Source organism: Girardinichthys multiradiatus, chromosome 6, assembly GCF_021462225.1.
Source record: "Girardinichthys multiradiatus isolate DD_20200921_A chromosome 6, DD_fGirMul_XY1, whole genome shotgun sequence".
Taxonomy (NCBI): domain Eukaryota; kingdom Metazoa; phylum Chordata; class Actinopteri; order Cyprinodontiformes; family Goodeidae; genus Girardinichthys; species Girardinichthys multiradiatus.
The window spans coordinates 9063323-9076642 of NC_061799.1; the positions used below are offsets into that span (position 1 = coordinate 9063323).

Genomic DNA, 13320 nt, shown 5'->3' on the forward strand with positions numbered 1-13320 from the left:
TATGTCTTTACACTCAATGCCATATGTCAGCACAAGGTCCAGAGAATGAAGACAAAGGTGGGTAGGTCTGTTAATGTTTTGAGCAAAGCCAATTGAGTCTAAGATAGCATTAAACGTTATATTTAGGCTAACACATTCAGCGTCAACATGAATGTTAAAATCCCCCACTATAATAACTTTATCTGTATTTAACACTAAATGAGATAAAAGGTCTAAAAACTGATCTAAAAATTGAGAGTAAGGGCCTGGTGGACGGTACAAAACAACAAACAGAAGTGGTTTTAGTGCTTTGCAATTTGGATGAGGAAAACTAAGGATTAAATTTTCAAAAGAGTTGTAGCTATCGATTGGTGTGGAACTAATCAATAAATCGGACTGAAAGATGGTTGCTACTCCTCCTCCTCGCCCAGTATTTCGAGGTATGTGAAAATTTAAATAATTAGTAGGAGTTGACTCATTTATAGTAACATAATCCTCTTGCTGCAGCCAGGTTTCTGTGAGGCAAAATAAATCAATCTGATTGTCACAAATCAGGTCAAGCAATGTCTTTGAAGAGAGAGATCTTATGTTCAGTAGGCCACATTTAATTGTTTTATTTTTCTTTTCGGTCTGAGTTGTGTTTATTTTTATGAGATTTTCCTGATTTCCTCCTTTTAGATTATTTTTTAACCTATTCAATTTTGGCCGTGGGCGAGACACTGTCTTAATAGGGTAATGGGTTCTGCACATCAGCTGCACAAATTTGCAGGAGGGAACATCATAGTGCAGGTTGGCGTAGAGCAGAAGGTACAGGCACACTTTATAAAATTGAAGAAAAGATGACTCGAGAAATGTATGAGGACGTTTTTAATAAGAATCTGAGGATGAAACAAATGTGGATTTCCAAGTAAGACAACGTTCCCAAACACACAGCCAAGGAAACTCTTAATTGGTTTTAGATAAAGAAAGTAAAATTATTACAATGATCAATCTCATGACTTGTATCCAATTGAAAGTCTATGAAAAGAACTGAAGATCAGAGTGCATACAAAGAACCTCTAGAATCTTCAAGATTTGAAGATGTTCTTTTTGGATGAATAGGTCAAAATCACATCTTTCACAAAGTATTTAATATATTTCTTTAGGTGTGTTCAATTTTGTCACTCCATGTTATCCCATAGCTTCATTTGTGGAATATTTCAGTTGATTTGTTTTGTAGGTGTGGATTACCTGGGTTGTTGCTGACATCTGCTGTCGATTTATTTCAGTGGCCACATTAGAAATATTTAAACTGAAAAAAGGGTTAAAAGATTTATTCAGTATTTATTTTATCCATTGTAAATATCTAGTTTCAACTGTAAAGTCTCATTGCAGATATCCTTAATGTAGATGAGAAATCATCATGTTGAAGCATACTACCAGTTCAGCCAGAGCTCTGAGGTTGTCTGTTTTATTCAAATTTCACAAGTAATTTGCTCATACACAGTGCTGTCAGCTGACTCATTACATCATCACCTCATGACTTTAACTGAAATACACTCTGTCACAAACTGTTAATATCACACGATCAATGTCATTAGACATGTTCAAGGAGAGTTTTGTATTTGGTTGAGAAAAACATTGTGAAAGTGATGAAAGAAGTAATTGTTGACTGTTGAAACGGAAAATAATGCGTACGTTTGACAAGCCTGACAGTCTCAGTTATCATATCAATGGGTAGAAGAGGATGTCTGCCAGTTAAATGTAAGACTATGTTACTGTAAGCATGCGAAGAAACAACTGGTGTTCTTGGTAGAAAAAGTTTTTCATGGCAAACCCCACCCCAACCCTTGCATTCCTGTAATGACACCGCTTAAAAACCGCACCACTAAATGTCACAAGGGTCTGATATAACATTAAAAACTCACTACGCAGACCCTGTTAACATTTTGATGTTTCTCAGCAATCCCTTCTCCATCATCATATTTTCAGGCTTTCACAGAGCCACACATACTGTTTGCATTCGCTTCCAAGAGGACAAAAAATCAGCTATTTCCACTTAAAAAGGAACAAAGTTTCAGTCACCATGATAAGTGCTTTCAAGAGTGGTCTACAGCACTGAGTGCTTTTTTACTCCAATAATTGGAAACGCTTAGTAATTTACTTCAATCAGCTACCATGACTACAATGTGAGACACATGATGTCAATTAATGTAGCTGTCCTCCCACTAATAGAAGTTAGCTGGCAGCTCTGACTGCATCCAGGTACACCTGCCTCCTTGAGCTGGATGCTGCTTGTTGCTTTTCTTAAAGACAAATTTCTCTTCAGCCTAGGTTGGACTTTCCACTTTAACACTTGTGACCGTAGCAGTAAAACACCGCTGGAAAAGCCGTTCTGGGTCTGGTTCATTGTCAGAGTCCACTTTCCTGTTCATCATGTGTTTTCTGAGCCCCTGCGGACCAGAGTGACCGGTCACTCTTCCATGACTGGGTCCCCCGCAGAGGTCTCTGGCTGAAAAACACAAAGACAAAACAAAATCACAAAACTCGAAAAAATATGATTGGGTTATTTCTTTACCCCAAATGCTGGGTTATGGCAGGTAGGTAAGACAAGTGGGGTAGTGGAAAAATTTAATAAAAGATGAAGATACAGTACAGACCAAAACTTTGGACACACCTTCTCATTCAAAAAGAGTTGTCTTTATTTTCATGACTATGAATATTGTAGCTTCACACTGAAGGCATCAAAACTATGAATTAACACGTGTGGAATTAAATACTGAACAAAAAAGTGTGAAACAACTGAAAATATGTCTTATATTCTAGGTTCTTCAAAGTAGCCACCTTTTGCTTTGATTACTGCTACGCACACTCTTGCCATTCTGTTGATGAGTTTCAAGAGGTAGTCACCTGAATGGTTTTCGAACAGTCTTGAAGGAGTTCCCAGAGCTTAGCACTTGTTGGCCCTTTTGCCTTCACTCTGCGGTCCAGCTCACCCCAAACCATCTTCATTGGGTTCAGGTCCGGTGACTGTGGAGGCCAGGTCATCTGGCGCAGCACCCCATCACTCTCCTTCTTGGTCAAATAGTCCTTACACAGCCTGGAGGTGTGTTTGGGGTCATTGTCCTGTTGAAAAATAAATGATGGTCCAACTAAACACAAACCGGATGGAATAGCATGCTGCTGCAAGATGCTGTGGTAGCCATGCTGGTTCAGTATGCCTTCAATTTTGAATAAATCCCCAACAGTGTCACCAGCAAAGCACCCTCACACCATCACACCTCCTCCATGCTTCACTGTGGGAACCAGGCATGTAGAGTCCATCCGTTCACCTCTTCTGTGCTGCACAAAGACACGGTGGTTGGGACCAAAGATCTCAAACTTGGACTCATCAGACCAAAGCACAGATTTCCACTGGTCTAATATCCATTCCTTGTGTTCTTTAGCCCAAACAAGTCTCTTCTGCTTGTTGCCTGTCCTCAGCAGTGGTTTCCTAGCAGCTATTTTACCATGAAGGCCTGATTCACACAGTCTCCTCTTAACAGTTGTTCTAGAAATGTGTCTGCTGCTAGAACTCTGTGTGGCATTGACCTGTTCTCTAATCTGAGCTGCTGTTAACCTGCGATTTCTGAGGCTGGTGACTCGGATAAATTTATCGTCCGCAGCAGAGGTGACTCTTGGTCTTCCTTTCCTGGGGCGGTCCTCATGTGAGCCAGTTTCTTTGTAGCGCTTGATCGTTTTTGCGACTGCACTTGGGGACACTTTCAAAGTTTTCACAATTGTTTGGACTGACTGACCTTCATTTCTTAAAGTAATGATGGCCACTCGTTTTTCTTTACTTAGCTGCTTTTTTCTTGCCATAATACAAATTCTAACAGTCTATTCAATAGGACTGTCAGCTGTGTACTGTATCCACCTCCTGCACAACACAACTGATGGTCCCAACCCCATTTATAAGGCTTGAAATCACACTTATTAAACCTGACAGGGCACACCTGTGAAGTGAAAACCATTTCAGGTGACTACCTCTTGAAGCTCATCAACAGAATGCCAAGAGTGTGCGGAGCAGTAATCAAAGCAAAAGGTGGCTACTTTGAAGAACCTAGAATATAAGACATATTTTCAGTTGTTTGACACTTTTTTGTTCAGTATATAATTCCACATGTGTTAATTCACAGTTCTGATGCCTTCAGTGTGAAGCTACAATATTCATAGTCATGAAAATAAAGACAACTCTTTGAATGAGAAGGTGTGTCCAAACTTTTGGTCTGTACTGTATATACGGCCATTAAACCAGACTAGAGGCTAAGAAGGGGAATACAGTACGTTAGTTAAGGACATGAAGACGATGGACAGCAAGAAATACCTCCGAATGGATGGTATTTCTTGTTTGATGAGCTAGTTAGTCTCGTTAATTCTCCACCAGGACATCCAGTGCCAGTGTTGCCAAGTCTGCTTATTAAAAGCAACTTTGTACTTGTTTTTTTTCTAAAGTCTCTTACAAATCTTTTAAGTTGCAGGTTGTGGTTTTTGGGCTTGTTTCGACTGTGAAGTTGCTTATATGGACTTGACTTTTTTCTGAGTGAAACCCCTTGATTATCTCCCAGCTCCCCACAATAAAGCAAAACACAATGGTATGTTGTTTGTCCTTCCTGGTTATCGCACCCGCCCAAGTCGACACTGCACACCTGTAACACACTCGCACTAGAGCCCAGAGTGACAGCCTGAGTATAAATTGCAGTAAGTAGGGAGATCTGGCAACACTGCCCACGGCACACCTGTAAGTGCGATACAGAGTGGCAGAGACATTATACGTCTTTGCAACTGCTTGCTAGGAGCAGTGTGTCACATATAACAAAGTTTGATGTGAAGACTTTTTTCCGCCAAGCAGTTTATTGTGTAACTTCAGGTACATGCACAGGGTTATTAAAATCTAGCTTTGCATGGAGGTCTCCGTCTGATGTCTGCTTTGAGTCCACATTGAGTCCACCTCAAGTACAAGTGGACGTCAATGGAGTCAGGTACGCCCGTCTCTGGAAGTCGAGTCTGAAGCGTTTTATTTTTGTGACTTAAGTGTGGCTCAAGTTGGAGTCTCAAACTTCAGCCGCCATATGTGTTTTGTATACCAACTATAAATGCTTTGTACACTTTACTGCCGTGGAGTACAGACGTAAAAAATATATATATTTTAATTCAATATTGATCTGGCATTTTCTATGATTTAAATCAATTGGATCACTTTAGTTGAGTATTTGACCACAATATTTTTAGGAGGTAATTTTCTTCTTTAGGTTAAGAATAAGGTTAGAGACGGAAAGACCAGGATGTCATTTTGTTGGCACTAATGAAATATTACGGATCATAAAAAGTGGTAACTAAATTAGTTGCTATTGAACCTAAAATCATAATCCAATTTAGAATCCAATGCTTCTTCTCTTGTAATCGGTTGTTGCCCAATAACAACATGGAATAAGGATTTTTCATCTCCATGAGCTTTCAGTTGACAAAGTGAAAAGACCACAGAAACAGGGCTTTCTGTGATCGCTTTAGATTTATTCTCCTACCACATTCATCTTGATTTCTAGACCATTGGGAAATGCTGGAAAATAATTGAGTGATTGCAGGAATGATCTGGTTTCACTTTGGATCCTTCTTACACATACCTGATGAAGGCACAAGTTAAGCTTGTGGTTAAAGCTACAACCATAGCATAACATGTCTCAGCATCACGGAGACATGTCCTAGGTGTGTGATTAGTGAAACGTGCAAAAATGAAGGCATTTAGTCAAACTACAAACCAGTTACTTCAAAAATACATCTCACTACATATGATTAGATATCAAAACAAAGCACTTTACTCCACCAGTCGCCTTATAATTAGAAGATATTAATAGTCTCCCATGGCAACAGGGTAGGATGGGGTAGAATGATAAGGTGGATACTCTTGGTAGACTTAGAGAGGACTGGCATGTGAGGCCGAGTATTACAGCCATCAGCCTCTACCATGGGAACTTTGTGTAGTAACAGATGCTATTTGATGAGTGGTGAGTAGTGTTGTTCCCCAGGCATGGAAAAAAACGGATAAAAACACGGACTCTGAACTTTGTACAAACAAAACTGTTGGTAGGAAACTGCAGCTCCTTAAATACAGCTCCTTACCTACACGTGGTCCAGCTGGAACCCCTGTGATGTCATGCTTCCACTGACAAAAACACTTTCACCGCCACACCTCATTCTCTACCACGCAACTCTCCGAGAGAGGTGGACCAAAGAGTGGAAACACATGTGAATGTCACACTTGCTGGCAAGTTGGACAAATACTTCAAACTTCAAATCAGAGTTAACTACGATCTGCTGTTAGCGAATTCGTTGATCAAGAATATCCAAAGTTAAGTGTGATCTGCTGTCCACATAATCCAGGGCTCATGCAAAAAGAGGTAATTAAGACAAACTTGTCTTGAAACTTTTCTTTCTCAACTTTTGCAGTAAGGCATTTGAACAATAGAGTTCCCAGAAGAGACTCTGTCACTAATCACATCGAGTGAAGAGGCATCCTTCCTGCCAAAAAGGAAACAACAGGGATCGCAGTATTGCACGTTTTCCAATGTAGGATCTACCCCATAATGTCTACTGAGAATAGCTGCCACATTTCTTTGTTTGTGGATGGACCGGGACTTCTCAAGCCAAATCCGCACCCTTTGGAATTTCTGTTCTCCTTCCTCAGAACGGTTCACGCAAGACGTGTTGTTTGTTTTGTTTGTGGAGGTAAAAGCTAAACCATTTGAATGCTAACAGGCCACAGAGCCTGAGGTTACAAGCTAGATCGGCGTGGTTGTGAAGTTGATATAAACTTAATGTGGCAGGAGTGAACACAAAACATGGCTGGAACTAAAACAGGAATACAAGGACATAATCAAACCTAAGAAACAGTGTTATAACACAACATAAGCTTAAATGCACTCAAAACTGCTAATGACTAAAACTAGTTCCAGGCAGGTCAAATGTTTAGATCTGAGTAGTCGCCATCTTATAGATGTTCCTTGTCGCCATTTTGGTAGTCCATTACTCAAAAAAGATTGCTTATTTCTGATCCAGCCAATAATATAGCATTAAATATTTTACCAACGAAAGGATGGCAAATTAAACAACACTAAGAATCAATTATCTAAAAGGGTTTATTTCTAATTCAGCAAATCATTCTTTAAAATATTATTTTATTAAAATAATGTTTTATCCTTTCCTCTAAAATTGCATTGTGACTGGTTGTTAAAAGACATAACAATTAATGTTTTTAATTAGTTGTAAAACTACTTTAACCTCATTTCCAAGTTCCTCAAGATAAACCTTGGTTTCTAAACATAATTGTTATATTATTGCATCAATAGTGCATTATGTTTTCTTTATTCCTTCATTTTGCTTGGTAGTTGTAGTCGAATTGTTATAGCCTAGTAAAGAGTGTGCTTATTAAAATATGTTTAACTTGGATTTGAATTGTTTTGAAAAATAAATTCTTATATTTGAAAGTTATTGTCAATTTATTCGATATGTGTTCAAAGTGTTTGGTTCAATAATGCCAGTGCTCGAATCACTCTTTCAACTAATGTACTAATACCGCCTCCATGTTGGGCTGGTATTACCAGGACAAAACTTGACAGAAAATGATTATTTAAATAAATATTAAATAACATAAGCATCCTGACTGCACAACAGTAACTTACTCATACTGTATATCATTTTAAAAGGCATAAATATTCTACTGGTTTAGGTGAGGGCTATTTTATTTATTTTTACACCCCTTTGTCTTAATTAGATTTGGTGTTAGTCATTGTATAGAGAACGGCCCAATTCATTCTTTACTTAATGAAAGTCTGTGTTTGATCTTTTCACAACATTGAGTTAGTTAGTCGTTTAGAGAGCAGACTTGTGAAGGGAAGGGGCATAATGTCATTTCTATAGACGTTTGGTCTGGGTTAGTGTGGCATGTGTGAAATTCTTAGAGTAATGTTAGGGTTAGAGGACTTTAAGTTTTGTCCTCATTGTCCTTTTTATGAGTGTGGTTAGCAGGAAGAAAGATTGGGATAGAGTTTGAAGTGTGGAGAACAGAGAGCTGAGTTGAAGCCTAAACTTTGGACATACCTTGGAGTCTCTGTTTCATCTAGGATCTAAAACTCAGTTTGAAGACCAATGGATCCAACACCACCAAACTATTGCCACCAGCAATATTTTTCCATGTTGAAAATATCAAGGTACCGAAGTACTGATTCAAGGTTTGTGTCGAAGATGCATAAAAATATTGTTCTACTGCATGCTGTGTCACAGCTTACCAGCACGGCTGCTGGTTTAATTCCATTACAACCTTTACCCTTACCCGGCACAGAAACACATGCACGCACACACACACACACACACACACACACACACACAAAAGGGCTGAAATCCATCCTAATTTCAGTAACAAAAAAGACACAGAATGAAGAGTCTGACACACACCCATCCTGACCTGGTGCTCTGAGTGGCAGGCCGTTGTCAAGGCGACTAGGTTTGGTGGCTATGAAAAGGTAGCAGAGGACGCAGACAGTGATGAGGAAGGCGAGGAGCACCACCGCTGCAATTGATAGACCTACCAGAGCACCAACACTGAGAGGAGAGGAGACAGGATCATCAATTAGGAAACACAACTGGTAGGTTAAAAAGCACCAGGAGGGATAATACATTAAAGAGATGTCAAAACCAGGGTGCTTGAAAGAAAAATGAAAAAATCAACATTTAGAGGCCAACACTTCTTTAAGTGCAAATCTATATATTAGAAGATAAACCAGAATGTATTCCTTCCGTTGGTAGTAGAAAACATGTAAACATCAAGAGAAACAACTGGAGGGCCATGCAGTAATCAAGTTAAAAGATAAGCTAAAAAGCAAGGGGGATGGTATAAAGCTTTGTGAAACATTTTGTGACCTTGGCCATTTTTAAATTAGGAAATTTAAGAAAATCTTCTGCCTTTTTAGGCACTAACAAACATGAAAAAATGCTCAATGAAAATTAAAGCTCACACTAATTAACTAAGCAGCTTAATTAAGTCTTTAAGGGTCATTAAGTCCATGAAAGAACAATGATTTCAAATGAATGAAGTAACACAAGAAAAATAACTTGTGTCAAAAAAGCCATGCTTACCTCAGCCACCACATATATCCATATTCATAGGGAAAAAAGCTGTTGGGATCATCGCAGCAATACTTCACATCATTAAAGCCACAACAATAGATAGCGAAAGCAGCGCTGCCTGGTTTGGGGCAAGAGAAAGCCTCCACAAACACACCGTCAGTGTTGTAGTAACTGCTGCATTCAGTGCTCATGGTGCAGCGAAGAGGAAAAGGGCGAGGAATACAAAAAGACAGAGCACTTCTGATCAGTGGATTAGAGCGCAGAAGAAGATCACTGCTTGAGGAGGGGGGGGGGGGGGGGGGGGGGGTGATGAGAGATCACTGTTGGCCACTGAGGAAAGTGAAGTGCGATTCTGCATCAGCGGAGGGAGTGAAGTTGAAGACGCAGAGGCAGAGAGAGAGAGAGAGAGAGAGAGGTAGAGAGGGAGCTGGAAAACTTTGAATCCAAAGAAAAGTACGGATCTCTCTCTCTCCTTGTTTTTGTCACACACAAAAACTGAAGCATCGATTGTTTTTTCTATTTTTCCTCTTGATTTGTTGCAAAAATGTGATTTTATTCGTCAGCAGTAGTGTATCTAATTAGAGTAAAACCATGAGGCTTAACCAGCACTGCTGTGTCTGCTGGTGTCAAGTCACTGTCAGGCACACATCCTGAATATCTAATACAATGGACTGTGTTGTGTAAGAAGGAGTTCATGAGTGGAGTTAACCTTTTGGAGAATAATACTGTTTTTTACATGAAGAACTTAAACTGAGTGCAGCTCTCTGACACTCAATCTAGGAGTGAACTCTACTTTCAGTGAGCTGGTTCAGAACAGAAACCGTATTTCCAAAAGTATTCATTCCCCCTCCAAGTAATTGAATCAGGTGTATAAAACCTATCACCTCGACACAGGGGTGCCACCAAGGATTTTGGGCCCCATGAAAAGAAATCTTACTGTGCCCCCCCATAGCCAGCCATAGACTGGTGGCAAATTTTGATACTGTTTTACATAAAACTATTAATTAATGAATTAATTATTTTGTTTATATTGTTGGTAATCATTTTGACCAGGCTCTGTAGTGCACATGACATACACAATTATATAGTATTTCCTATATCATACCATTTGTAATAGCATTATAGTCATTATGTCAGGTGGCGGTTCATCATTTTGTTTTACTTAAAGGTGTTTTTGGTGATGTCACCAAAAACAACAAATGGAAATGTGATTTTACTACTCCACTACTCACTGTCTCCCTCTTGTAGCCCCACATGCAGGTCAAATGTATCTCCAAAACTGTAGACTCACAGGTGATGGCATTAGATTTGTGGTGAAAAAATACATATATGAGGCTATGTGGTTGTTGCTATTTAATCTTCTGATTTCCAGAAAATGTTAATATTTCTCTGATTGGATTGATAACAGTCAGTCTGCACACACTAGAAATGTTCTCTGTTCCTATTGCAAAGCAGGGGGATGCTAGTCCCAAACTACTGACCTATCATTATATTTCAGTGATAGCTGATGCTTTTTAAACCATTAAAAAAAATACACACTACAGGCTTTTTTTATTATTATTTCAGAGCTATAGGATGCCAAAGGGATGTAAGTCCAGTTGTGAAATTTCCTCACTACTAAATTCCACACTCAACTCTTATGTAACAAAGTGGAAGCGACTGGAAATATTTTAGTGTTAATAGCTACAGACGTCTGTTCAAATTTGTGAAAACAATTTGGAATGACTCATTTCTGTTCCAACAAGAAAGCAAGGTGCATAAGGACATGAATGAGCAAGTTTTGTGAGAAGTAGGTTGACTGGCCTTCACAATCCAGAACTCAATCCATTAGAACACCTTTGGGATGAATTAGACACTGCAAATCAGGCCTTCTCGTTGAACATCAATGTCTGACCTCACAGATGCTCTTCTAAACCTTGTAGACAGCCTTCCATGAAGATCTGAAGCTGTTATTGCTGCCAACGGTGGGCCCGCTCTGTAGCAAGCCTTTCTAATAAAAAATGAGATATCAAACTGTAATACAGACATAAAAGGTGCATTTCTATAAATTAGAATGTCACCAAAAAGCAAATTCATTTCAGTAATTGAATTCAAAGATTAAAAGTCATACATTATGTAGAAATAATCGCATAGGCGTATATATTTTAATTGCTTAATTCTTTAAATATTTGATATTTATATCTTACAGCTAATAAATACCCCAAAATGTAATTTTATAGAAAAGAATAGGATTACAGCAGGCCAGAAGTTGGTCATTTTTATAAAAATTTTTATCAATTAGATATCTGCAGTTTTTTTAAGCCGAAAAGCCGTGAGGGTGCATATTTTATAGGTTTTTAAACAGGCATATCTTTGGCTAGCATAGCATTGCAATTGCTGTGTTGACACAGTGACATGCAACTTCCTCCTATCACAGAACTATAAGTAGACCCCAGAGGATAGTGGTCAGCAGTTTATTTAGAAGAAAACAACTACCATTAAAAACAGTAAGATGGTGGAGGTCTCAAGCTTAATTTGGCTTTCTGTGTGATCACTACAGATGCTAGGTTGATGGCTCAAAGAGTTTAATTTTGTACCTATGAATTAGTTTGCTACACAAGAATACGAATTTACATCAGCGACTTGGCATCATGTGATCTCAGGCTGGTTAGTGGAGCACAGTTAGTCGATTCGCGTTGCGCATGCGTTGTCACACTCCTCACAGGCCAGTAAACGTAGTGCTGGGATTGGATGACGGAAAACGGTAATGAGAGATAATTCAGTCTAAAAGGAGTATTAGGAACACAGGGGAGATAGGGGGGAAATCAAGAGTATTTTAAATAAAGGATTGTTCTTATTTTTATGAAATACAAAACTAAAACGTGTCACTGTCGTTCCCCACATGGGCGTTGAAGTCCCCCAGCAGAATAATGGAGTCCCCGGGAGGGGCACTATCCAGCACCCCCGACAGGGACGCCAAGAAGGCCTGGTACTCTGCACTACCACTCGGCCCGTAGGCTGAAATGATAGAGACCTCTCCCCAACCCGAAGGCGCAGGAATACGACCCTCTCATCCACTGGGGTAAACCCCAACACGAGGCAGCTGAGCTGGGGGGCAACAAGCAAACTCACACCAGCCCGCCGCCTCTCCCCGTGGGCCACTCCAGAGTAGAAGAGAGTCCAACCCCTCTGAAGGAGATGGGTTCCAGAGCCCACGCTGTGCGTGGAGGCGAGCCCGACTATTTCTAGTCGATATCTCTCGACCTCCCGCACAAGCTCAGGCTCCTTCCCTCCCAGCGAGGTGACATTCTATGGAGTTAAATTTGTCTCAATATTATTCAATCAAACAAAAAACTAATCTCAATTAAAAAAAAAACTAATCTCAATCAAAAAATATTAAGTTGTGATCAAAACTTTCAGAGTTTTTTCTCACAAAGAGAAAAAAGTTATTTGCAAAACATAAACTTTTATTTGCACATGTCAAAAATCTTTGGTTACGAGTCTCGCTTTTTTGGTTTTGACGCTCTCTGTTTTTGGTTGAACTCAACGAATTTTGACTTCTGGAAACATGAACATCCTGGGCGGGGCCTAAAGACAAACGCTGTAAGACGTTTCCCTATTGGTTAGCGCTGACTAAAGCAGCAGACTCTGATCCCCCGCATCTCTGAACTTCTGCTCAAACTGCAGGGCTTGCAGCGTCGCTTCAGTGAGGAGACATCAACTCTACAGAAGAAAACTGCGGTCAAGTGAGCCGACACTAGCTCTCTCTTAAAGATTAGCGTCGGGCATACAAGGCGCATTACGGTAATGGAGCAGAAAGGACGCCGATCCTGGCAACGGTTGAGAAAATAAGAGGAAAACAGAAAAGTAACCTACAGAACATTTATATTAATTACATTTTTACAACTTTCATGTAAAAGAATAAAGCTTTTATGTAAAAGAATACATATTTTATATTTTACTGTAAAGTTTTGGAGAAATATCTTGTCAAAATACCTCAAAATGCTCAACCATTATATGCATTTGTCCCACTTTCAGGAATTTATTTCTCCAAAACCATGAGAGTTGACAACAAAATCTCTTCAGATATTATCAGAGGGTCATCTACGCTATAACCAGAATTAGTATTTCATAATTTTATGAAGTGTAGTATAAAACAGAGTCCATTTTTTGATTGAGATTAGTTTTTTTTTGGATTGAATATAATTTTTTTGATTGAGA

At 39.3% G+C, this 13320-nt stretch overlaps 1 protein-coding gene across 2 annotated transcripts; it reads right to left on the minus strand.

Moving 5' to 3' along the window:
• Positions 1–831: 831 nt before the first annotated feature.
• Positions 832–9384, minus strand: LOC124870402 (protein shisa-like-2A). Of its 2 annotated transcripts, none has more exons than XM_047369060.1 (3): positions 9130–9384; positions 8459–8595; positions 832–2470 (listed from the first exon to the last, which is right to left on the minus strand). In XM_047369060.1, the coding sequence occupies exons 1-3, from the start codon at positions 9309–9311 to the stop codon at positions 2289–2291; spliced, it is 501 nt and encodes a 166-aa protein (XP_047225016.1). In that variant the 5' UTR covers positions 9312–9384; the 3' UTR covers positions 832–2288. The 2 variants fall into 2 exon arrangements, with proteins under 2 accessions (XP_047225016.1, XP_047225017.1); XM_047369061.1 differs by having other exon boundaries at positions 8449–8595.
• Positions 9385–13320: the final 3936 nt, after the last annotated feature.

Coding starts and splice junctions, on each gene's coding strand:
- LOC124870402 (XM_047369060.1), bottom strand. CDS start 9,311: ATGAGCACTGAATGCAGCAGTTACTACAACACTGACGGTGTGTTTGTG. Junction 8,596..9,129: donor GGATATATGTGGTGGCTGAG/GTAAGCATGGCT, acceptor CTCTCCTCTCAG/TGTTGGTGCTCTGGTAGGTC. Junction 2,471..8,458: donor CCTGCCACTCAGAGCACCAG/GTCAGGATGGGT, acceptor TGTGTTTTTCAG/CCAGAGACCTCTGCGGGGGA.